The 27820-nt window shown below is 40.4% G+C and overlaps 1 protein-coding gene across 6 annotated transcripts in view; it reads right to left on the reverse strand.

Moving 5' to 3' along the window:
* The window catches only part of LOC131877785 (uncharacterized), a 34124-nt gene extending 6304 nt beyond the window's left edge, over positions 1-27820 (reverse strand). Inside the window, exons 1-5 of one of the 6 annotated variants that reach the window (XM_059223567.1) lie at positions 12900-13450; positions 12425-12650; positions 7280-7431; positions 4209-4304; positions 2646-2711 (exon numbers count right to left, since the gene is read on the reverse strand). In XM_059223567.1, the coding sequence (XP_059079550.1) occupies positions 2646-2711; positions 4209-4304; positions 7280-7431; positions 12425-12650; positions 12900-12928 (569 nt within the window). In that variant the 5' untranslated portion in view covers positions 12929-13450. Of the gene's footprint in view, positions 1-2645; positions 2712-4208; positions 4305-7279; positions 7432-7500; positions 7612-12424; positions 12651-12899; positions 13451-27616 lie in introns of those variants that run through there. The other 5 variants (XM_059223569.1, XM_059223568.1, XM_059223571.1 and 2 more) reach the window with 5 other exon arrangements.

The raw sequence follows: 27820 nt of genomic DNA on the forward strand, positions 1-27820 counted from the left end.
TCATTCTAGCCAAAGAAAACGCCCCATCAGTAAGAACGAGATGGTACATTCACCTCTTACTCGTCGTATCCTGACGAGGAAACGGATCAAGGAACCGTTCCACGGGAAATATGCTAATCAGGATAAAAGGGTTTGCTGCCAATTCCACCCGCCGCGACAACAAAAGTCCCTATTGTCCTTGGGCTGACTGACACTTTGATCCATTGTCAAACCAAAGTGACATCATGAACTCCCAAAAATCCGCCTCGAGATAATGTAATACTACTACTCGTAGTAGTGAAAGGTTCGCCCAGCCTCCCAAAAAGTCTTGTCTGAGAACACCTTGAAATCTATTTCGGTACCCAAAAAAGCCTGTAGGATTTGTCAGTAATACTGCTTGTGTGGAGACAGGGCACCGTTATGAGATCTGCTTTAGGTGAATCTTAGGGAATGCCAACAGATCATTCATCCCATTCGATCCTTCAGGAGTTCCTTGATATTGATATATCAAGTGTGACAGTGTGCGAGCATTCATTAAGCTTGAATTCTCATCGTTTGTCCTAGCTCTTTGGAACCAAATTTTATTATGTGGTAGAACTTGCTTGAGATACTGGTTAGATGTCTCCCTCTCTTAACCTATTTGTGAACTAAGGACAGCACTTATTACAAATGTGATGGAATTCAATGCAAGAAAATATTCTCATTTGAAGCAAAGACAATCCAAGAAAAAAGGTTGTCCGGCACTCTGGTTTTGATCATTTTGTGGAGGGATAATTTGAACAAACATCGCAACCAACTTGGACCGTGATTCTATTGAATTTTCAATAATCGAGTAATTTTTTTACAAAATTCAAAAAAAATGTACCTTTTGGTGTAGCTATGTCACCTTTCTTATGTTCCGGCTCAATATCACAACACCTTTTGCTTCCACAAACCACAGGCCTGTTTTTTAAAGCTCTTACTTCAGAGTTATGGGCTTAGACGTTTGCCGGAATGAAAATACACTCGCCAAAGCCTTTATTTGCACTCAGACACCTTTATGTTAGCCTCGTGATTAAAGGAAATTTGATGGAATATGTAGTGCGACACCCTGACTTTAGGCACCTTGAGGAGGGAGAATTTAGACACACATCATAGCAAACCTGCATTGGGCACAACTGAATTGGTCATTGATTTCAATTTCCCGAGGCCTTTTTTTTTAAAGCTCGCTCATCGGAATTAGGGGCTTGGACGTTAACCGGCATGAAAACAAACTCGCCAAAGTGGTGAGCAAATGCTCATTCTGAATTGGGCAAGGTCCAAGCCTTAACTTAGAGGTGCTAAAAAACTCGCCTCAGATAAGCTTAATTTGCCCTAAAAGAGCTGAGACGAGTTTTTTAGACACTCGTATTTCTGAGTTAAGGCTTGGACCTTACCCAATTCAGAATGAGCATTTGCCCACCACTTTGGCGAGTTTGTTTTCATGCCGGTTAACGTCCAAGCCCCTAATTCCGATGAGCGAGCTTTAAAAAAAAAGGCCTCGGGAAATTGAAATCAATGACCAATTCAGTTGTGCCCAATGCAGGTTTGCTATGATGTGTGCCTAAATTCTCCCTCCTCAAGGTGCCTAAAGTCAGGGTGTCGCACTACATATTCCATCAAATTTCCTTTAATCACGAGGCTAACATAAAGGTGTCTGAGTGCAAATAAAGGCTTCACTGAATCCACCATTTCAGTGGAAATCGGAATTGACTTCTCATTAATGAAGTTTTCATTTACCGTATACTTTATCGACAAAATGCCTACGTCAAAAATGTGAGTGACGTCAAATATGGTGAAATGCTTTTTAAAGGCGTAATGACATACATTAGGAAAAATAGAACCATTGCTGATAAGACCGGTTTTTGGTTAACCTCACGCATCCTAACCAACCCCAAGCTAACCTAATGCCTTGTACCATCTGTTCCAAGGGTCTCAATCCCTACGTGGGTTGGATGTAAGGGTCTCTAATCATTACAAGAAGACCCCTGCCCACCCAGGTGCAAACTCTCAATCTCCAAGCCATTTTGCATAGCTTATCATGTGGCATGCACGGAAGAAACCATGCGAATTCAATTGCCAACTTCTTCATTTCCTATAGTGAACTCGCCTCAAACCTAGACTAGTTTTTTTCTGAGGCAAGTTATGTAAACGCTGGCACCTTTGATCTGAGTTATGGCTTAGATATTATCTAAAGCATTCGCTCACCTCCTTGGCGAGTGTAGTTTCCCCCGGGGCCCCTAACGCCGATGTACGAGCTTAAAAAAGAGGTCTCTCTCGGCTGACACTATATTCATATGAGAAACACGCCCATGTGTATTTTTGCAGCGAGCCCTAAGCTTTCAGGACCTGCCATGAGTCATTTTCGAAGCATAATGTGATACAGCAAATCCGCCGTGATAAAGTAGAGGTTTAGAGACAAGAACTTGATACAATATCGAGTCAAGTTAGATCATGCAAAAAGGTAATTTCAATTATCTATCGTGACAATTGATATGCACCTGAATAGCTACTGTAAATGTGATATTGGCCAGTGAAAACGACGAAGACGGCGACACCAGTTCACTCAATACACATTTTAACAACAATATCGACAACCATATAAATTTAGAACCAAGGTGCAAAGAAGAAGATAAAAGAGGGCTCACGAGAAGTCGGGTTCCAGTTCTTCCCTCTGTGTGGGAGTTGGTCGTCTAAAATAGCTCCGGGATGACCTGGGACGACAAATGGACTCGGTGTCAGTCATCTATTGATGGACAAAACAATCTCCGCCTGAATCTCAGCTCAGGGCAGCATCACACCCAAGAGTGGCTCTCACGCGTTGTCAACACCTTCGTTCATGATATGACGATCGATAACAACGCCAAGTCCAACGAGTGCCAATATTTGCTATTTGTCAAGTGGAATGCCAATCACTCTCAAATGCAGGCGATCTCGCCCATTTCTTTCATCCTTCTCACACATTTTGGCCATTGACAAGGGTGGCCTCCAACAGTTAACAATACAGAGCTGTGCTTTTTAATCAACATATCAGTATCAGTGCATACGCCTTAAATCGAGATGTATGTTGTTTGAGAAGGCAAACATGATCCTTTTCGCCAAAAAAACTAAGAAGAAGAAAAAAAGTTGGTCCGATTGATTAAAAAATTGCGAACTTTCACACGAAAATGCGTGAAAGAGACCTATGTTTGTCCCTACGGGACGGTAAAGGCAGCACCAAGTAATAGGAAAGACGTCAATTGTACGTATTATACCAAAAGGAACTGTACCAACTTGCCCAAGAATTGTATAAAGTCTTCAAATAGTTGAAAATCGAACATTCCTCTCCGGAGTGAAACTCATTGAACACTAGTTCAAGCCATTTGCAAAGTTGAAAACGAACATTACAGACCAGCACCTCAAGGCTTCCCCCAATGAAACAAAATAAGTGAGTTCACACTTCAGTTGGTGTGATCACGGTGTTTGGAGGGAGGGGGAGGGTATCGCTCACAACACATCGTTCATTGCAGCCCAAGAGTCCAATACCGTAGAAGGACCCTTGTTTAGAGGTTGGACAGTTTCCAGTGACTGAATAATCAATCCCTCTTCATCTTTCACCGAGACAATTCTTTGAAATTTTAAGACCTATTGTACTTATTGGTCATTGTTTGAGTTTTGTTACTAGATCTAAGCGCTGTCATTGCGAAGCACTCATCACTCCATCAACAGCTGAACGGAAGGCCAACTGTACCCCGAAATCCTGGTTCACATGACGTGAACGTGTACAAGCTTGTCTAAATGTTGCAAAGATATGATGGCAACGATACATGGCCAGAGAGAAACCCCCTCCAGCATACACACATGAGTTGACCTTTGAGACAGACTCGCCCAGATCACGGAACACTAAACCCTTCAACTAGTTTTTGCTTCTCCGCCTGGCCTAACCAGTCCTTGGATGCAAGTTCAGCTTGTCGGAATCATGGTATTAGAGAGGTAGGGAAATGGCAGACAGCCAAGCTCACTAATCGTTACATGCGAATAGGAGCAGGACACACTACCTCAACGGAAAATTGGGTGGGAGGAGTTTTATTCCTAAGTAACCCTTTCAAATTGGTTCGAGTCAAACTATGTGCTAGTAATGCAATGGATAGGTTGATAAGCAGACTATTGTTACGCCGCGGATATCTGAGTGGAAACGATTGGAACACACGGCATGCAAGTGGTCAACTTACTTTTCAAGTGGCTTAAGGATGCTGGATCGGAGTTGGCTCAACATGCCCAACACATACGAAGGATCTCCGCGAAGCACCTCGGAAAGTTCTTCAGGCCTGGAAACCAAGAGAGAATAGGCTCATTCACGAGTCGGAACAATGAATGACGGAATGAATGAATGAATCCAGGAGTGATTTCATTTGACCCCTTAAGAGGGAATAATGATAGAGAAAATCTGGTGGATCTTTGCTTTTAGTTGCACTTAAAACCAAACTATTGCCCCGTTTTGATGCCTTTTTCCTTGGTCATTTCGGCGCACTGAACATGTTCAGATCCTGTTTTGAAGGTGCCAACAGACATCGTAACCTGTTTCTCTCTCTGTCATGTTTTTCCCAATGATTTGCGCATTAGCCATCTGTTGTTGTGCAAAAGAGTTTCTTTCATCTGAATATGGCCGCCTTTCAATCAAATTAGCGTGTTTTTTCACCAACTGATTCGCCTGGTGATGATTCGGAAAAAGCACCCATCTAACAACTTCTTACCACTGGCATTAGTAACCAAGGGTCGGGGAGGACATGGAAATGCCTTTCTCGCTTTGAAAGTCCAGGACTATGTAATGTACAACAACCACGGGCAAATGAAAGTCCCCAAGTCCCAAACCCATGAAGAAGTTTGGGAATTCTTCATTTGGCTTTGAGCAATCTCCTTCAAAGAGCAAGTTTCCGTCTATTTTCTTCTTTTTTACTACCCAGGCTCTGGTTTCTAGTCCTGTTTTTCATTATTAATGACTGAACAAAGTTGTATTCTCCAACCAATGAAGGAGGAGGTAGTCAGTTCTCTGTGTAATTGAATCTTCATAGTTCATATTTGCGTTGGAGATTGAACTTCAAGCCACAATCAGAGTGCACCCACACTATATAACTACATCAATAGCGCGGAATCCAATATCTATAGGTAACCATGAACGAGTGAGTGACTTCAAATGAAATGCTACCTTGCCATGCCTTTACGAATTCCTGGCCCCTCAACACTCGAAAGAGAAAATACGAGATCACCATTTTAAAAAATGCCTGTCGCATTGCTGAACCGAAGTGCGTCATCATAAATGTTCTCAAACCTGTGAGAATAAGATTTTTTTACATCCTGGACCCTTATTTGCATCTTTTTGCACCCCGGACATCTATTTGCATATTTACATCTTGGGACCCGTTTTCCCATTTTCATGCATTAAGGCTTCTTTTGGATTTTTGTGTGGGCTGACAAAACGTATCTTCACTTTTTGGTAAAATTTGGCACCCATGACGCATCTTTCTCCTAGGACACATATACTGTATGGTCCTACAACACCATGTAAATCTTGAATGAGCATAATTTATCAAACAAAACCCCACAAACAGCAACTCATTAGGCACTTTCAAAGAATGACATTGGCTGAAGTTGGTTTCTAAAAAAAAGGAAACAAAGTTGGTCTCCTCAGGTATAAAAACTGGCGATCTCCGGGAGAGACTTGATTCCTCCTGCCCATGCAGTGATCACAGTATTTTATTCCGGACACCCTGACGCCAGCCATCAAAATTTGCAGTGCCCCTACTGACTTTTGATTACTTGGGGACTGACTGACAACTCAAAGCTGTTGTCTCAATAACACTTGTAATTGTTATAAAAGTTTAGTCTTGGATTATCGTTCAGATGCTGATCCACTGGAATGCGATTTGATTGTGAAAAGAATATATGATTCGAGTTTTAACCATTGCTTAAAATTACTTGATATGTCATAACAATGAAAAGCATCTTTAAAGTTAAATTGAAACCCTATTTGCATCCTGGTCTTTTTTTATTTGCATCTTCATATATATATCTTAAGTTTCTCTTTTATGAATGATTTTGGGAGCCTTCGTCATCAGGGTCCTTTTTTGACCAACACCACAACCACCACATAATAACAAGAAGTACAACCTCTATGACTTTGGATTTAGTGTTGGTGTAATCAAAAGAAAGCGCTTTGGACGTATGTTGGGCGATTGGAAGTTCATCTCGCACCTTGAATATAGATTTCATATAATTCCTGAACTGAATGTGTGTCTTCTAGGATAACGTTCAATGCATTATTTTCCAGATTGCGACTCGGAAAACATAACGCAATAAGGACGATTCCCTGGTAGGACAATATTGCACTTCCGCAAGACTAAGGCATACTGGGATGTCGTAGCTCTTGAGGCTCTTTAAATCGAATCTAAACTTTCATAAGAACATGCAACCAAATAGTGAACTAGCACATCGACCAAAGAAGCTTTTTTTTATTTTTTAAGACAGAAAAAGGGAGCTCATGTAAAAAATGCTTTCAGGTTCCGATTCGAGCACGTGCTCTTTGTTCGACTAGAGTAATGACGCCTTCATTATTGGATAGAGACGCTTGGAGGGGAGAAATTAGGCATCTTCTATCTCGATCAATCAAATGCTTTGTCCTTCACTTGAATTTGATTACTTTGGACTCGGAAAGCTTTTGCCAATTTTGAGCTCAGTCGAGCTCTTGAAACTGAATACAACGTGGGTACAAAGTTACCGATTGGGCACTGCGTTGATAAGATCTTGCCAAGGTGGTGCTAAGACAAGCATTTTGTGCCCAATTTCCGTGGATATTTGATAGCCAATTATTACTTTTGACGAAAACCTTCGATTTAGCTCAAAATCGGCTGACGCTTTCCTAGTTGATGAGAGCCTAATTGGTGTGAATGAGAGTGCATTGGGATAGAGAGTACGTTCCCCCTTCTCAATTGTTTGTGTCCAGTGGTGAGGTCGTCCTTGACTAGTGATGCTCAATGCTATCGACCCTCATTGTTTGACGCACTTACCAAGGCTGAAGGAACTTTTCGGCAATGATCCATCTACAACCGGATCTATAGTACTCTACGAGTACGTAGTAGTCAATGGTGACTTCTCGATCCGGATAATTGTCTTACTTAATCGAAATAGCAAGCGAGAATACCAGTCGGATACTATCTACATTGTTCTAGAACATATGAGACTTGGAGCCATGATGATACTCCGCAATCCTGTATTGCATATATGTACATAGGTGGGTATAACTTACGATAACTCGTCTCTGGCTGCCAAACTAGCCAAATTCCTGTCAAGAGGCGTGGCTGCTGCCATTTGAAACATGATTTGTGTGAGAAAGGCCAAACCAAAGCAAAAGAGTACCACAGATGGACTTGACCATCTCAAGGGACGTCGCAACATCACCTGAAAGTAGAAACCAATCATTTAACTAACAGGGCTTTTCTGAGACGACCATAATGAGCTGAACTTAACTGGCTGAATTAGGTGAGAGAGAAGAGCACAAATTAGCAATGTAAAATCCGTCGAGCCACCAAAAGAGGACTGACTCAAAAGCGTCCTTTCACGCATCTTTTATTGCTTTGTAGCTTTCGTAGGGTTACTTCACTGACAAAAAGAACTCATGTGTCCCACCCACCTTCCCTCCCCCGATTTCGAGACGTTTTGAGGCAGATATGATGATCGGTCACCTTCAATTTGTTATGACCATCAGAGCCTGGTAAATTTGAAGCCGCTCAATTAGTTGAAGATTAGAGTACTGTCAGCGAGGATTTTCATAGTACCAATTCAATTCATGGCTTGTTCCCCATTTGGTGAGCAATGCTGAGCTCGCGTTGTAAATTGTTCAAATACTTATACATATATGTGTGTGTGTGTGTATATATGTATGTGTGTCCATGTTGCCTTGGGCTTGGCAGATAAAGTCGAGAGTCACGGTGAGAGGTTGGAATGAATCCGTGGTGACGTGGCACACCTTCATGATGATCATGATCTTCATTATCATCTTCTTCTTAAGCAACAAACTGCCGCAGCATGATATGAACTGAGGAAAATGGAGACCATCATTTCCCTGCTTTTCCCCAAGATGTAGTGAGCGAGCACTCTGCGAAGCACCTGAATTCGTTCCACTTGGTTTTCATTTGATTTTACCAATTACTACATTAACTCACGCACCCACCCACCATCTCACTCATTCGCCTCAAACTTTAAAGGCAAGATTTGAACTACTTTTCGATTTGGTACGGACTCGGGACTCGGCTGCGAAGTGAATTTATACTTTCTACAATGTTTTCAGCAGCTCCGATACTTTGGAGTCACAACTGTCTTTTTGATGGGATATTTTGTCTCGTCGTCAATGAAGTAAACTAAGACTGGGAAGCGGGAAAATTTGTCATGAAAGGTCTAAACTTGTGGTGTTCTTTTGGTCTTGCATTTGAACCTAAGATCTCAAAAATGCCAAAATTTCCTGCACAGACATTGTATTAGATTCTTGATCTTTAACCTTGTCCACAATGCAAGTACCAAAGAGCTCTTGTCTAGCATATTATTTACCAATTATACTTCGTTGAACCAACTCAATACTCTTACTCTAATACAGCAACTCTAAGAATAGGATATGAAACAAATTTAAAGCTCGCCCTGGCCCAAACTGATGAAAGTTGCCGTTGGGTATCTCTATTTAGTGTCAATAAGACTTGGTTAGCGCCTCTTCCTTAGCTAAGGACTAATACCGTGTTTCTAAACAAATAGCCATAAAGCCAGTGAACTTATCGGCCTTGGCTCTTTGTTTACCCTACCCGCCACAAACAATTGAAACTAGTAGATGAAGCCGTACGTTAGCCTTGGATTTCAAAAGCCAATGCTTAAGCAACCCGCCTCGGGATATCCAATGAAATCAAAGGAGAGGCCCACCTTTCTCTCTGTTGACATCAGCCAACCAAAACGGGTCAACAGAGACCAATGGCTTGAAAATGTGCTTGGTTATTGGCTTGTCCGAGCGATGTAGAGTGATTGGCTTTTGCCTTTTGAAATCGACAAACACAGCTCATTGGGCGCTTGGACTGGTTCCTGATGATAAACAAGTTATACCTTACATTGACAGTGGTGCCATTAAAAAATTTACTACAGTTTTAACAACCCCCATGAAAACGGAAAGGGGATCGATAATGCTTTAGCTGATTGGTGAAGATGTGTACAATATTACCCAGTGCAAGTGGCGACGATGGGTCCTTGTGTGGTTGGGTTGCTCCCTCCATCTACGCATGTACAATTTCTCTGCTAGTGCAATGACTGACTGGTAGGTAGTGTGGCCCACTTACTTAAGACTTGGCTGGGTGTGTTCTTGCTTGCTAGTTAGACAACCAGTCTGATAGGGCGAGTACTTCCTTTCGTTAGCCCTTCTTGAGCGAGAAATTGAAGCGAGAGTGTAACTGCTTAACAGAGCATGAACTTGTTTCCCTAGGCAGAAAGCCTTGTCTAGAGGAGATATTGTTATGAATGAAGGTTGAACCTTGTCATAAGAAGTTCCCAGTTCTACCTTCCCCTTCATATGGCTTAAAACAACTCTCGCTAACAAACACTAAGTGTATTTACTGACATGAAGCATGGATGGGAGTATGGACGGGGATGCTGAGGTCGAGGATAGTTATTTCCGAATCAAACAAAACCATTGCGTTTTTTCTTCAAATAAGGCTGACTACAGGTCGCTATGACTATGTCTCTGAATTTTCAGCTCAATCGAACCAACTCAGATGTGTACGTATATTGTGGTAAACACTGACCGGAAGACGGCTACTAGCTATTTCAAGCTGTCTAGAGCTATGTCCTTAGTAGGCCTTGAGAGGAGATAGCATTTGGTCTAGTTGTTCGATTAAACTGAACATTCAAATACATAGTCTTAGCGACCTGGGATTGACTTCATTTGAAGAAGAAGGAAACGTGCTGACTTGATTCGCAAATGTTAATTCTGGGCGGCAGCATCACCGTCCCTATTCCAGTGGTTCATGCATCAGCTTTTAAGGCTGCAAGGTCGAGATCTTAAACCAGAGAATATGTCTCCTATGACGAACGAATAAAGGTGAATGCATGAACGTCATTATAAATTCTTGAACTCGAAATATATCAGAAATGACTTTGGCGATCTCATTTACCGTATAGCTTTTGGTATGTATTGGATGGAAACCCTTCAAATAATCAGAAGATACTCTCAGAAGTAACTCGAGATCCGGAGGCAATGTTCCTTGAAACTATGTATCTTTAGTCGTCATACGCAAGCCGGAAGCCGACACCAAATGTGAAATGTTATTAGTCAGGGAGCTTAAATGAAATTAATTTCATGTACATTTCATGGAGGGCTCTTCCACGCCCACAAGTGTTTCAACCAAGACCAACAACGCCTTTTCCCTTTTCACACATGATCAAAAGTCCACAGAATTTGCTCAATGAACAAAGTTGTTTAAGACGTGCTCAAGATCATTCATTGATCCTGGGGGATACGCAAACGAAACGTAGGTAGGATTGGTGACAAAGCTCTCTGTACTGCTTGTGTAATATAGCCTTCTCATTGGCGTGTGTGCTGATCCCAAGTGGTCGTTATTTACGAGACCAACAACTCCCTCGATCGATCCCAGCAGTCCCACCACCAAAGTGGTGGTCTCAGCCACTCAATATGAGTTATGTCTTGCTGATTCGAGGGATTTATAAAAGATGGTTTTCTTTTGTAGTATACCATTCCCATAAGTGCGTGAATTGCCACAGAAACACACACAAAGAAATAACGTCTTGGGGGAGCGGAAAAGCCATATTTCATTACTACTCTAGTTCTGGTCCATCATCTACTGTACATGTGGGGAGCATTTGGGAGTGGTGAGTTTGATGTCGAAGACCGCCGTGGATCAGAGCTCCATTTGTCGGTGAGCGTTAAGGAGAACATGATTATGGGTTTGGATGTACCTTGGTCATTGGGCCTATGACCTAGCAAGGACATATACGTAGTCGGCATTGATGATCGGTACAACCAAAACCAAACGATAAGAATCAAGATCAGGACTGGTTCTTAGCAGGATTAAGAAGCTACGGGTACTTGGAGATCATGTTTCGAATTGGAAAGGTCCGAGTCAACTGCTACTTATCCGAGATCAACTCGGCCTTTTACCGAATGTCTATACGATTTCTTTGATCACAAAAAGCCAAGATTTTTGTAAGCTGACGGTAGGAATTTCATTCCAATAATCTTTTTCATTCTTTGCTTGAAATGAATCAAGAAGCAACTATGGAGAGAAAGTAAGCAATGATACTTTTTGTCTTTGTTTCGAATATCTTCCCATCCTAAGGGTACAAAATAAGCCAAAAGCACTCTGAAACATGGTATTGAAATGGAGTTAGTGAAAATTTCTATCATTGGGCCTAGTTTTGGACCCATCTGAGGTTAAAAAATCTGGAGGAACATTTGTCCTGTGAGCCAACATTTGTTTTTCAAAATTTGTGTGCCTTTGCGAGGGACCATCATTTGACATGTATTAGCAAAGCATGCCCCCTTTTACCTATATTCAGTGTTTTCAGTCCTCTTGCTCATGTTTATTGGTTTCAACTCCTTGAGGAAAACGCCCATTGAGCCATAGGTGCTGGTGCTTTTACATTTGAACGCTTATTGATACAAAGAGAACATTTTTGCCATCCTAATCAATAGCGTATCCAGGCTTGTAACGCAGATTGCATTCCATGATGTCAAAAGGATTTAGCTCATATTACGGATGTGGAATAGTTCATGGTTTTTTAGAGGCTTTCAAGTCCATACAATTCAATCCTTTCGGCCAAGATAAACCTTGATATGCACAATAATTGTAATCAAAGCCTCAATTTTTTGGAGGTGGCTTTTTTCTGAAAACATAAACATATTCAGACCTAGCACAAAGTCATCAACTATTTCAATAGCAGTTATTCTATTTTATGTCTGGTCTCTTGTGAATAATGGACCCATGAATATAGTTGTTCCTAGCATGTGAAATTAAGATATTTGATAGGTGGCTGGCTCCTTCCGTTCAGATTAACAATTGCTTCAAACCCAAGACAATACCCACACTACACTCGTTCAATTCATTACTGGCCCTGTGTTGTCTGCTGACAATAAGGAAATATGGTATGGTTCCCCCGAGGAACAAATGGCCTTAGAACGTACCATTACCAATTTGGATCTTAATATGGAACATGGAAATTGCCTCCGTGGCAAAATATTGTTACTAGTCAAACTAAGAGCTCAATTTGGTTATCATTTCAGGCCAAGATCCAAGGCGGTCGTATTGCCCTTTCCACGAACCAAGGCGTCGAGAGGTGAGAAACAAGAGTACGAACAATCTGCTTATTAGATCTACCATATACGTAGTTAGACAGTCACACCTACCATGGGTCGGCCTGGATGCGAGAGGCGATCAGCAATGGTAACGGAGCGGAGAGTTCCCGGCTTATCTTGGTCCAGAGCACGTCTGAGTTTGATCCGTGTGATTAGACAGGTTCCATTGGACAAAGAGGAGCAGAGGGACGAAGACGCCAAATCTGGGCCGGGCAATCGGACCCTAGATACTTCCCTAGGGCAATTAACAGTCACACTTGCGATCGCTGGATCAACTCTGTCGGAGTTTCCAATCCATCAACTTTTAATCAACAAACATAGCACAGCGAATCGGAGATTTGAAATAGAAAAGTTCAGCAGTAACGCATAGGGTGTTGCAATGCTTGCTAAATCAACGAGCCATGCGTCTATCAATTAACTTACGCCAAGATATATGGCTTTTGACTAATCGCAGCTAGAACGGGTTGTTTAAAGTTGGTTACTAGATAGAACTCACTGATTAGGTTTTTGCAAGTGTGACTGTTACCTGCATGGCGACGACGGACTCCTGCTCATGAGAGGCGAACCTGCGAACGACTCCACTGGATTTCTTTACGGATCGTCACTGCTTCAAGTTTGTCCCCGAGAATCAGAGCTTGACAGCAAAAGTGGAACTGCTTTTCAAAGGCAGGTTATCAGGGGCTTTATGCCTTTATGTTTTACTGTCGGTCCTCGGTCTTTTTTTCTCTCGATCCTTCTCCTTCTTCTTCTTCTTCTTCTTCTTCTTCTTCTTCTTCTTCTCCGTCTTCTTCGAGCCCTCAGCTCCTTGATCTCCTCCTGTTGCTCGGTAGGTAGGTGGAGGTGATGGTGGTCCTAGTGGTGGTGGTGGTGGGACTAATCGGTTCCACGCCAGTTTGACGTCAAGGGCTCTCGAAATACCCGAAAGTCGTCGTGTCTCCGGCCATAATCGTATCAGCTAGCTAGTCACACTCAGAGACTCATCCTGACTTCCAAGACCCTTCCACCTACCGGGAAGAAATGCTACACTACTGCCGCCTCTTCGCGCCCCTTCGAGCCTAGTTGCGCCCCTTCGCGTCCATGAAATGGCCTTTTGAGCGAGCACCAACCCCACAACTGGTTTCCATTAAAATATCATATCGTGGTGTGTACTACTATGGATGCTCGATGTGGTGGAAAATACTGCACGTACGAGCAAGTTCAAGGACTCAAAGCGGGAGTGGACTTATTCACATAGAGCTTGATCGTGAAATTGTTCAGACTTTTGCCATAATGGATTAATGATATCAGTATCAGTATCTTGATTAATGAGCGGCCTACAGAAACATGCCATCGGCTTGAGCATTTTGATATGGGTTTGTTTGGGTAGTTCAGTGGTAAGTGTAGATTCCATTTCACTGATGGGGATAGAAAGCGAAAACGTGAGCGGGATTCTCGTTGGCTTGGCCCAAATCTACTCAGTAGCAACTCCGAATTGCGCCACTCTACACCCTCGAAACATATCCAACCTCCATCTACATGGGAGCATCTAAGAATGAGCATGAAATAATGTCAATTAACGATGAATTGCTCCCGGAAAAGGAAGTTTCATATTGTTAATGGAGACCAAACATGATACACTAACTAATACCTGAAAGCTCTCGGTTTTATTGTCATCATGTCATTTACTTCTATTCCATTGCAAGCGAGTGGATGAGCCACAAGTACTTTCCTACTACTTTTGGATATCCGGTAGCATCAAGATCCTAAAAAGCATTGACGCACAAGTATGTTATTTTGATTTTGATTTCCTTGTTTCCGATCTAAAAAATCTAGACAAGCACAATCGAAGTAGATCATATATCAGATTAAGATGGGTTAAGTGAATGTGGACCTGCTAAACTTAATAGTCATGATTCATGAATATCAGGCAGGCATTACCACTTCGTACAAAAAAAATCTCCTTTTAGCCTATTTGAAATTATCGATTATAGCCATCTTATGCTACACGAAATATGGTTTACGTTCTGCACTTCAGAGGGCGCTTCGTGAGTCAGCCTCTACCAAATAAATGGCCGATTCCTCTTTATTGAATGATGATGTATTTGTGTTGTTTTTGGCTAATTCTATGAAAATCTGACATATAATCAGTGACCCGGGTCACAATGTCCGGAAAAAAAATCGCTTTCATGACACGTCACTTGTAGATTGTTTAGTAATCTACCGTTCCTCTTCCCGTTTTGTTGGGCTGTCTGACGTTGCAAATAAGGCCCTTATTTGTTTGTAACGTTTCTCGGGCTACCATCTGATCATGTGAGCCTAACAAAGGTTTACTTCCGCTCCGTTATTTTGAATGTTCATTGAGATTTCATCAATCAAGTTGTCGATTTAACCCCAAATGATTTCATAGACATTTTCAAGATTCCATCGCTCTCATTGTATTAAGAGTCTGTTTTTCAAGCGATTCGTAAAATGGCTGCCAGCGTTCGTTTTCCGCTTTGACCGAAACTCAGATAGTCTGATGGGTTTTTCTGAATATCATCGTGATAATAGGAAAAAACTTGGTCGTAAGAGGTGAATCGGTTCTACGATGGAGGAGTAAGGTATATTTGACTTTGACAGACGGTTGATAAACACATGTCTACGTAATGCTCACGTTTTAAAAATTTCGTCCTCTAATCGACAAAAGGTGCATAAATCGTGTGTCCAATATCAACAAAAATGACAATGATGTGGACACAGAGTGTGATTTACCTCAGACTTATTGTCACGGTGTCTAACAGTCAAGCTGATAGCTGCATGTTTCAGTTGCGAATCCAATAGGATCATCCACTCATTTATGCCGTCTTTAAACCGATCTTGAATCCGCAAGTTTGCTGATTTCGGACGAGGTTGTTGCAGACAACTGCACTCCTTAGATGTTTCACATTGTTAATTCAATCCAAAACGCCAAACTATTAAACCAAGAAGAAGTTTATTCTTTTATTGGTGAGTGCGAGGGTGAACTTTGCCCGATGTCCGAAGCCAGCCATTACATCGCCCAATTTTTTCTGATAAGCAGTGTCAAAGTTCGTATCGAGCCACTCGCTTTCTACCATAAAGTTGTAACCATGGTTCAAGAAAAATCCCTTAAAATGTCTATGATTTTTTTTGTATCTCTAATCGGTACCAAACTGACCTCTCTCGTTGCTGAAGTACATAAGTTGGCTTTTGAGGTCTTGGATCATTCGTTCGGAGAACTAGAACTTGAATACGAATGGTGTTGCACTTTATAGCACACATTTGCAATTGGTGAAAGCATGCAGCAACGGAGCTGCACCTTTGGGCCACATCCCATTAACCTCGTTCCCCTTGAAATGGTTGGAACAGTTCGAACAACAGTGGAAGGTCCCAAAACAAGGAACATCATGATGCATCACTTCACTATTGGTTGATCTGAAGGGAGGTCTCTGAGTGATCATGTCAGTTTGCACAACCCATGCGGCATGAACTCTCAAGTTCAATCTTATCTCTTCTCGAGTGTTCACCAAAAGTTGTTATGCGATGATTACGATTCATAAATGTATTGGAAGTGTCAAGTGAGACACTTATAAGTCAGATTCGGATAAATTTGCAAAATGCCACTGGCATTGACACTTAAAGCTTTTGCCCCTTTTCGTCCATATCTGCAACTTTTGAATATTTGTGGAAATTTTAGTACTTTTTCTCTAGTGAAAAAACAAACCATAAAAGTAAAAAATACCTTTTGATTTTTGAAAATATTTTTCGCACTTTTAATGTTAACTGAAGTACTTCCGATTTCGTACGTTGGTGACAAAAGTTAAACCCAAATGGATGTGGTGTTATTTCCTTCGAGACCTACTGGCCCCCTCACAACAAAAAGTCTATACATTCGGACACATCTCTCCCCAAGTTTACCTACATATACGTAATTGTTTCATGACTATCGCACTACGTATGGCTTTTCGTACAAATATCTTTCCACAATTTAAAATAATCAAGTTTTCATGCTCCATGAACAAATCGTTGAAAATGAAGGTTCATAATCAACTAATCATCCAAGATATTGAGACAGGGAAAGAAAGGGTGGTTTGGAATTGCAAAAGCTTTATGCAATACTTGTGCCAATCAAACGGGTCTCCGAAAATATTGGCGATAACAAAATGTGCTTCATTCCTCCCTACCTGTTTAGTGTCCTTATTTTTGGCTCAGGATCCCCCTCCACTCCCCTCTAGAGATAGTTGGTAAACACAATTTGCCACAATTTGCAAAATTGCAATCATTTCTCAAATGAAGGAGCAACTTTTGGTTCTGTCCGCGTAGCCAGTTTGTGTGAAATGTGAAGAATATTAAGTACCGAAATAGCAATTTCTGGAAAATGAGCGCTTCTTTGCCTGAAAACACCTGCAACTCTTCACGAAACAGGATGAATTTCTAGTCTAGAAATTACAAACTTTACACTTGTTGAATAATCTGGACCTAGGTAATGAGAGGAGAGGGCTTTAATACAATGATATGTTGCCCGGGGAGTGAAATAGAACTGACTAGAGTATAGTTGACTTCAGTTCTGCTAGATCCCTTGGCTCCGAACATGCCAGAATAGCTCTTAAAGTATGCCTTAAAATGCCAATGGAAATTGAAATATGCCAGAAAACATGCTCATACGAAAAAAAAACATCCCATGTTTGCAACCTTCTGCAACCCGTGGAGGTCGTAATCATAATTTAGCTTGAATTCCATAATGGTCGACCTTCTGAAGCAAGATTTCAATGATTTAGATTGTGTTTTTACTCACTATTTGAGTAATGAGCTTCAGGGGGGCGGTAAAAAGATCGATCAAAATGTTAACACGAGGTAGTAACGCACAGCTACCGTTTAAGAATCAGAAGAAGGTCAAGCTTTGTTTTTTCGAATAATTCCATCAAAAATAAAATGTTTACTGGGGTTAGAGTTGGTACAAGATTCTTGATTAATTAGGCCATTAGAAATTATAATAAGAAATAGATTTCCCACAATTTGTGGAAATAGTTCAGCGTTGTTCTGAGAGCACCTTCAAGCCCTCGAGAATCCAGGCTAGTTAAAACAATGAAGTCCAACTCTCTTCTTTCTCGGGCTCCTTCATTGTTCAATTTGCTGCCCTCAAATATTCGTAGGGTTTATGTAGGGGTTGATCCAGTAGCAAGATTTAAGTCAGACTTGGACAAGTTTTTGACTAAAATTCCGGATCAACCTTATATTCAAGGATTAGCCAGATCAGCCAACTCCAATTCGTTGGTCGATCAAATAATGTATATAAATAAAAGTCAAGTATAATAAATAATCTTCTCGTCTTGAACTGCTGGGATTCCAATCCCGGTAGCAGTAAGGAAGTCCGCACAAAAAAAAATGTATAACCCCAAATTTTTCATTCTAAGGAACACAATGTTTTTGTTGTTTTTTGTTTGAGATGTTGAGTCAGAGGCAACGATATCGTCCACTTCCAAATTTCGTTTGGCAGATTCATGCGTAGCATCAGTTTGGTTCTCTTTCAGCGGGTGTGGTTAGTGTTTAAATGTTTCCTTTAAAGAAAGATTGGGGAGGAGAACTGAACCAGGGACCTCTCTCAATCTAGGAAACTAGTATGTGAGGAAATGTAACAACTAGTGTCAGAATGGCCATAATATATCTAAAAGTATGTCAAAATTGAAATCTCAATTCCAAAGGGCTTTAAATGACATCAGAAATTCAATTTCCTAGCAATCAAAAATGCCGCCTGCAAAGGGTTTGTTCAAGACATAGTCGGAATAAATATTTAATTGTATCATCCTTGATGCAGTTGGAGAACAACATTGACTCATAATGAAAGAGAGATTCGAGAATGATTGCTATAACTATGATGAAAAGATAATTGGCAATGATTTGCGTCAAAGAGAGGAAGTATAACCATAATCATATTATTAAATCTGATCGCAATTAATCCACTGATTTTTTTCTTGACAAGATCAATAACATTTAAGTTAGAGGAACTTACATAGCAAATTTGAGTTCGATTGGGGCTTTGGTTAACAGTTAAAGAGTTAATTAAGATTTGGTACTGTCCGTGTACTTGAGCAAGTCATTTGGAAGAAAATTGACATCACAATCGTCCAAAAGGACAATTTGTGATGACGCAAGTTATTAATTCTCAATAATGAGTGTGGCAGTCTTAAAATGCCCTCAGGTCTACAAAAATCATTCAATTGGTCTGAAAATATGTACCTAGGCTCAGATTGCCATACCCAAAATTGGTTACAAAGTAAGCTTAATGACTTGACTGGAACTAGAAATAATGCTTTTGTAACTAGCTTCTGTTTGCATGCATTCCGTCATCCTTGGAATTTCCAATTGTCCATTTTACAACATATTTGTTGAGCTTGAAAATCTTGCCAATAAACTCCCAGAATATGCCACAAAATATTCCAGATCCCAAAAACATGCCATCTTCAATTTTCCCATGCCAAAGGGGTTCTAAATATGCCAGATGCACACTTTTTAGCATGCAAATATGCCATCTGGCAGCACTTGTTGATTTGTTAACGAGGGAAAGAGGTTGCGAGAGATATTTGATGGGAAGGGTGACTAAAATTGTAACGTGGACCAACGTCTTCCGAATCTGTTTTCTGTTTTCTGTCACACCAAGAAATAGAGCAAAACGAGGACGGGATCAGGCAAGGATGTCTTAAATGAAATAGCTTACGATCTCCATGGATCAGGTGAGATAGTCTGAGTTACAAACAAGTGAAGAAATGTTTAGCAACTCGCTTTTCGTGGGGTCCTAAACATTTCAAACGATAAAAGAGAACTGCCCTGATGGACACTATCCATCCGTAAATATTCAAAATGCAACCTTGAAACATCTGCATGGCTCTAAAATCAGGCGAGACCCCGAGACTAAGGTATGGAGAGTGGGATAGGATCCCGGTCATGAGGATCTCCTTTTGTGATCAAGTATAAGGAATGTATTTGAATCCCTTTGTCGTACACCTAATCCAAAAGGGAAAAGCCGATTTCATGTGTTGTGTGAAGACGGCCAATGAAACCGTAGGATAGGTCACAGATCTGTGGATAGGTATACTGTGCTCGAAAACTTTGAGTCTACACCGTTTTCTAACAGTGAACCCAAAACCGACCATGGATCTGATTGCAGGTTATGTGACTATGAGACAATGAATACATCGAATCGTCGTGTCGTGCTAGTTCAATGTTTGAATATTATTCGGATGTGAAGGGCTAGTGAACAAAAGTTTAAAAAAAGTGCTGATTCGAATGACTCCTTGCTTATCATCTTAATTTCATCCAAAAGACAGACAGACGATTGACCTCAAACTCCGACTAAGTAAAGGGCTTATCAACAAGACGATAAAGTTCGTAGATATGGCAATGCGTTGAACAGAGTTTTTGGTTTGTTTTTTTCACGGGCTTTTCTAACCGCTAGTGTAATCCCCAGTACTATTAAAATGAAAGGTTATAATTCAACCTTCCAATCTTTATGTGATATTTCGTCTACCAACGAATTTGAGTGGGCGGACCGAGCTAGACCTTGAATGTAAGGTTGATTTGGAATGTTATCTAAAAATTTGTCCAAGTCTGACTTGAAAGATGCAACCGGATTAACAAGGCCGGATTCTCGAGGGCTTGAAGGTGCTCTCAAAATGCACAATAAGCCTCTACGGTCACTAAAATTGACCCTTAATCTTGGGTTGGGACAAAGCTCATGGATGCTTTTGAAGACGTACAGTATCAGACACCTTTCGTACCTTCTCTGAACAGTGTACAGTCCCAACTTTTTTAGTCCCTCCCAATACGAAAGCTCTCTCAATCCTGTAATGTTCCTACTGAAACATCGTTGGACTTGTTCGACCTTTTGCAAACCTGCTGAACACATTGGAGCCCAACTGGGTGAAGCATATTCAAGATGTGGCTGAACAATTGACTTGTCAAGATTTAGCATCGTGATGCTATCTCTGGACCTAAACGTGCGATATATCCAAAAACATATTTGAAAAGCTTTACCCACCTTCAACTGGATATGCTCATCGAACTTTCCATTATTTGAATCAAAGATTATTAAAAATTGTAGTATTTCATTTCATAAACTAACTGATCACTTCTGTATGATAGAATATCGATTCAGTATTTTTTCATATTACAATGATATGCAGTAGTTAGTTTCTGGCTTTATTATGCTTTTTACTTTCCCGTCTTTTTTCCAGGTTTTCAAGGTATAACGATTCACAAGACTAATTGTTTGTATTTCCCACGTGGCCTCACAAAATTAAAAAGCACTAGTGTTGTGCGCATACAATCAAAATGAATGAGTCTCTGTGATGTCAGGAATGATCGTTTTTTAACATTGCACCTATTTTTGGATTACGCGTGATTGGGGGTTTAGACCATAACAAATAAAATGAATGGCAAAAATGCAGACACGAGGGCCTTTATAGAGTTACAGTTCTGAAAACAGCTATCAGTTATTTTTTAGGGTCGAGGCACATCATCCTGAGCACCAGGTTTGATTGATCATTTCAGCTTTATTTAAATGTCCACTCTTCAGCCCCGATGAACGGATTATGCAACCACGCAAAACATGTTGATTTTATTACATATGGGGTAACGTGGTGGTTTCCACTTCTGCCATGCTTTGCTAAAATTCTTTTCGCCTTTTAAGCCTGCATTTGTCAAGTTGAATAACGTAATGAGATCAATATAATGGCATTCTTAGCAATTATGATTGCCATATTTCCGATTAACCATTCGGAAGGGGAAAAATAAACTAACATCATTCATGCAACGATCATCAAGAAAATCCACCAGCTTCCCCGTAATAACAATAAAACATGCGCACGTTTTATTGGCTCAGCGACTAGTCTAAGTGCTTCTCCTTTGTCATGCGTCATTTCTCATATGTTCAAAGTTTGGAAATGATTTTTTTCAACGGCTTCAGATGGATTTGCCCACCTTTATAGTGGTCGTAGAGATCGGAGAAAGAGCTTAAAAGGCAGAAAGCGTCTGATTTGCTATATGTCATTATTGGAGAAAGCCAAAGCTACTTTGCGTACGTAAACAATTGGGACATTGATGTATCAGCTACATGATCAGTTGCAGAGGCGAAAATGGGAATTTTTGAAGTAAAAAGAAAATGTCCAAGAAATAACTTTTTTAGCTAAAAGTAACTTTTAAGCATGTGAATAATTAAAACTGACAATTTGCATCGTTATAAAATGGTATTGTACTTGAATCATTTCTTTATTGAATAAATTAATTGGAATTCTGATTTAATCCTTAAAGACAGAAGTACCAATCCTCAAAAGTACGAGTGACCTCTCGAAATGTGATGGGGACGTCATCTTCCTTTCCTGCTACAATGCTCCAATATGAAAATGTTGATCAGGGCTGGAAAAGTGGTGGTTACGGCCCTTGGGAATGGAGAAGTGTAAGGAACGCACTCAAGCCCTCGTGACCACAGTGAGGAAGATAACGGAAAGCGACCCGAACACCCCTCCACAATCTTAGATAAAGAGATGGATGTGGACTACAAGACCATCAGGACGATTTTAAATAAATATTTGGGACCTTCATGACTTATCTGGACCACATGTTTTGACGTGTTTGGTGTGTTTGGCATGTGTTGGAAACTAAGGCCTCCTCATCTGAATTATCTAGCCTGAATTTGGATGCTTTGAGAGCCTCCATCAGTGGCAACAGTCCCAACCTTCCTTCAAAAATCAAAAAAGTCTAAACCTTTCAGGGTGTGTGTGGAGGCTACCACTCTGGCTGAATGGGCACATATTGACAAATAACAAAACAAATCTGATTCCTCTAGCCATATTACTTTCGACATTTTTAGATTAGATTTTTCCTTTCTTCTTTTTCAACCTTTACATCATCATGTCCGTTAATTGGAACAATCTACTTCCCACCTCTATATTTCATCGCAAGTATTGAATATGATACATTTTTATTGTGTGAAGAAACGGCGAGTCATAATCACGGAGCATTTTCATTTATCTTTCCTATACGGTATATGAACTTGGTTCATTGAATCAACGAAAGAACTCCAAGTGCAAGCAGGTGACTTTTTAATTTGTCTTGATTGACTTTACATTTGACCAAGGGTAGCTTCTTTACGAATGCGTAAAACTATTCAGAGTCGGATCTTAATTGAATCAAGAATCATCGATTGGAGGCTGAAAAAATCCAGTCGACTGGAGTCATTTGTGGAACAACTCCAAACTTGAAATATTCGTTTGGGTGAATGGCGACATAATCCGGTATTCATCCATGTCCATCAAGGAGGTCCTCGCTCTCACTGGGTTTTTTGACATTTCACTCGAACATTAGCATTTTGTCTGGAGTTTGCCAATCCATCCAAATCAAAATGAAGACGTTGATGCTCGTTTGTTCTCAGTTCTTTATGCAGAGGCTTGACCTTTGTGATGAAAATGCCGAATTGAATTTATTTCCGACCGATCCAGAGTTAACTGGTTAGGCTACGTTTGCGTCGCCAATGGAAACATGTGCGTACCTGATACGTACCCTGAGAATCTTTATGTCTGGGTAAGTTGACTTGGCGTTTCGAATACTCTCGTATGTCCTGGCACTATTTTTGCCTGCTGTACCGTACATCCGTCGAATACTCTCGTATGTCCTGGCACTATTTTTGCCATCGCTCTCTGTTTCGGGTACATTTAAAAAGGGAGGAAGAAATGTCGTTCTTCAACCAGAACGAACGTTTTTTCGAAATGGACCCATTTAATTGAGCGTCATCGTACTATAATGATTCCCGGAAGGAAATAGCCGCTCGTGACGAAATAACCCTTATAAAACAGACCAAGTAATGGCAAGTGACAAGAAAGTGCGAAAACTTCCCAGACATCACAGTTTCAACATGACAAAAAGCTTCGGCAGAGCATCATGTCTTGGGGGCAAAAGCAGGATGGATTCTTCTACGTAATGAATTTCATGTTATTTCAAATTATGTGAGATAATTTATGCGCTTTAAAAACTAGCTCATATATTTTTTGTCAGATTTTTTGATTCAAATGTTGCCACTTTGTACAGGTACTTGGTCCGTTTTGTCTCTCCGATTAAAAACCTTTATTGTGCGTATCATGTCTCAATGGATCATTGTTGGTAAAAAGAGCAGATGTCACTTTGAGGTGATTCCGTGCCTATTCTAGGTTCAAGGGTCGTCAGTCGAGGCCAAGATCCATTAGAGCATGGATTGGGGAAGGGAGAGGAGGGCCCTGGGATGAAACCCATGAACTCGACAACTCGTTTGCGGGTTGGCCCACTACTCGCCCACCATCTCCCTTTTCAATTTTGATTCCTGTATAAAAGTGGCTTGATGATGTAAATAATCAGGCCATCAGAAGCTTTGGGAAAATATCCACACCATAATGTGTGAGATACTGATAGGTAGAAAAAGACTTATCATTTTTTTCAGCCAATTTTAGGGCAAAATACTTGGTTGGGTTTCGGGATGCTCAACTGAGCAAAAGTGGTCGGGTGCTGAGGTTCTTAAAAATGGGCCTCTCTTCCCCCCCAAAAAGACAAATTTTGGTTCATACACTGTTTTTTGCGGACGACTAGTATACATGTATGTACTCATGACATTCGAATCGTCTCGAATGCACAATTCATCTCAACCGTTTGTAAATGTTATGTTGCTTTTATTGAAGCTCCTTTTTCGACGTTATGTAACTCACAGGATTCAAACGGTGCTGTCAGATGGAATTCGCTTAAGATACGAAGTTATGTGACTTTCAAATGTGGCTAGCTGACTTGCTACCACATATTGTATCAATCGCCCTATTTTGAGACGGCAAGAACCAACAACATCATAATGATATCAGATAAAGCATGGTACGCATTTTTTCATTGTTGACGACACTATTATTGGCATATACCATTTCTTAAGGAGGTAAAAGTAATGGCATCATTTACCACATAATGATAATACAATTCAATCCGGGCTTCAAAAGCACCTTGTATTATGTCTTCATTTTTACCTTCGTACAAATTGCTTTGATCTTGCTCTGGCTCAAAAACTTCAAAGGCCTCCTAAATCTTGATCACCGATTGTTGCACATTCGCATTTACCAATTACGTTAACGTACGCTAGTTGAAACTTAGGCGTGATTTCTGTGCCTCTGGCATTTTTGATTTTTTTTTTTCATTTTTTTGGTGCGGACTTCCTTACCGCTACCGGGATTAGAATCCCAGCAGTTCAAGACGAGAAGATTATTTATCATACTTGACTTTTATTGATATATATTATTTGATCGACCAACAAATTAGAGTTGGCTGATCTGGCTAATCCTTGAATATAAGGTTGATCCGGAATTTTAGTCAAAAACTTGTCCAAGTCTGACTTAAATCTTGCTACTGGATCAACCCCTACATAAACCCTACGAATATTGGAGGGCAGCAAATTGAACAATGAAGGAGCCCGAGAAAGAAGAGAGTGACTTTCATTTGTGCCCTTTTGTGCCCTTTTATGCCCAATGTCGACCTTTGTCCGATGGTTCTGAAAATCTGATACTTGGGTACTTTTCCAATGCTGAATTGTTCCTACAGAAGTTTACAAAGCTTTTTTAAGTGTCACGTTCAATGTAAGACGGCATTATTTTTAATGTTACTAGATCTGCCATATTTTGGTCGGGTTTGACTCCCTTTCGAGAGGATTTTTCTTCTCTTCGTTGGCATTTTTGTGCTTTTGAGGATTTCCTCCACAACGTTTGTCTATTTTTTGCTTTGAATTCTCAACTTACATTACCGTTTGTAGTACCATTTCTCGTGCCAAAAGGTGGTTGCGCTAAAATTACTCCAAAAGTGAATAGAGACTATCAAAAGTCGCACGCACTGAACACGTTTAGTTGCGTATAAAGCATGTTTTATCCTACTTTGCATATTGTTAGGCTTATCTTGGTCTTGGGCGCAAATAATGTTCAGTTTTGCGACAAACAGAGAAAGTGTATCAAATTTGAACTCGAGTGCTCTCTTAGACGATTCAATGCATTAGTATATGACCCATTGCTAAGTTTTGAACGTGACTTAGATCGTTTTTTGTTAACGATCCCTGACCAGCCTTACATTCAAGGGTGCCCTTGAGCGGGTGATTCAAACAGTCTGCACGACCAAATATTTTTTGAATTATGACGCACCATGACTTTCAGGGAAAATCATACCCTTACATCGGCTACAAACCCGAGAATCATCGAAAAAAAGTCATTTGTGCAGATTTTTTTTGTTTTTGTTTCTAGGTTATTATTATCAAAAATATGAAAGTGGACCAAAGGGCAATGCAAGCAGAATCAAACACTTTTAGACAGCTGGCATGGATTCAAATCTCGCCTTCGTAAGTTTATGTTCAAGGGAGGATATTCCAGAAAGCACCTGGTGCAGTTTCCTATGAAGAGAGACGCCCTCGGTTTGATTCTCCTTTCTTAACGAAACATTTATGTACTAATACCACGAACAAATAAAGGGCCAATCTGATAGCGTTAAATTGCATTTCCCATTGAAAATCAGACAATGTGAGGGTCGATTTCGCTTGCTGGCGAGGCGTACCCTGCCAACCAAACCTGGAACCAATTCTTAAAAAATATGAAGACGTCAGTTTCGGCAATTTACTACTTTGTCGATTTTGGGGTCTATTTGGTTTCAGAGCTCTTTGCATTTTTGACCAGATTTTATGCATATTTTTGGTTTGGAACAAATATTCTTGGATGCATCATACTGCAGAAAATGGAAGTTATTAAACACATATTGATCATCTTTATTTTTGACCTTTGTCTCCATCACCATTGCAACATTCAAATTGTATTTTGTTATTGACCCCTATGAGTAACAATCCTGTATGTAGGTGTCTGATAATGTCAGCACAAATTTTGGGAAGCCATTGGGGTACTTTTCAATAAAGTAAAGGTTCTAAAAAACAAGATACAATGCGTAATATTTGGCAAAAAAACTTTTGTAAGATTTCAAAAGGTTTATGTAAAATGTTGAAAAATTCTAACAGGAAGATTTAGTCCAAAACAGCTTTTTTCAGCTTAAAAGTTTTTTTTTAGACATGTTAATGAGTAAACCTTTGACAGTGTATTAAATTGCAATGTTATATGTACCATTCCTTTCATGAATGAATGAATTGGAATTTTTATTCAATCCTTCGCTTGACAAAGAACTATTATGCCTGAAAAGTACGAGTGACGTCTCAAGATCTGATGGGGACGTCAGGTTTCTCTCCTGCTTCAATGTCTCAGTTGCTAAATAAATAAGGCGTGCCAACCTCGTGAAAAAAAATTAATGACTTATCTAATTTTTCTCTTGGCTTTTAATGACATATCTAAATCGAGAGCTCACTCTTTTCTTATTCACCTTCCACTCACTCTGGCTGTCCTTTTAGCTTTTCTCCTTTTTTCCTCGACGTTCGGAGAGCATTTTAAGTTTTTTTATGAACTTGAATTGGACATCCCCAACAAAAATGACTATACCTACTTCGGTGGCTACCACTATCTTTATTAGAGCGTCCTCCCCGGGTTCAGAGCCCAGTTTTTTAAAGCTAAGGAGTGCATCTTAGGTCGAGAAAAGAGCCAACTAGTGTAGTCTAGTACGACCTTTTCTTGATTTCAGATTCATTCCTTGGCTTTAAAAAATTGAGCTCTGCTCCCCGATTTAAAAAAACGGTTCTCTCCAAGTTGTGACATACTCAAAAGCATGCACCTCGAACACAAATTCCAGGCGTTCCCGTTGGCATACAAATGTAAATTCTTTTGTCAACGTTGATTAAGCACATTTTCTATTTCCAATTAAACCCAACCATCTAAAGTGAATTGATTTGGTTGGTCAGCATAACGAATGAGCTTGATATCGGAACATCAAAATGAGATATACGAATTTTTCAAGCACATGCCTTTTTTGAAACACTATTGGAGTGTCCCTATCTTAATAGTCTCTCTTTTCCACGTCCAATGCTTTCGCTGTTAGTATGATTAAGGATAGTTTGAATTGGAGGCGTTCGTTATAAAATCGTGTCCAAAAAAAACAAAACAAATCCAAGTCAAAGAATGAGTCATTCCTTGGTTCGTTGGTTCGTCTCAACCTTGGGTGATCGGCAAAAAGTTGTCTCATGTTAGGGGTTTGATCGAGTGGAAAAACTCTCAACAGGTTGAAGTGATTTCAAATTGTGAGGTCGAAGCTACTTGAATTGATTTTTGTTTGGCTTGGTTATCTCTATTGGTTGCTTACCATGTTATGATTAGTTGAGCAATGATCCATCCGTGGTCCAAACAAACTGGACAGCTCTCACTTTTTTGACTCGTGTGGGCAAGATGTTGCTCGGAGGACAACGCCTTGGAGAGTGAGGTTTGATACCCTGCTGATCCACATTCAAGTAAGTCAAATTCTGCTATGGGCATGGGAACAAACACCGACGTCGATTAGGAGTAAAAG

The sequence above is a fragment of the Tigriopus californicus genome, chromosome 3 (assembly GCF_007210705.1).
Source record: "Tigriopus californicus strain San Diego chromosome 3, Tcal_SD_v2.1, whole genome shotgun sequence".
Lineage (NCBI taxonomy): Eukaryota > Metazoa > Arthropoda > Copepoda > Harpacticoida > Harpacticidae > Tigriopus > Tigriopus californicus.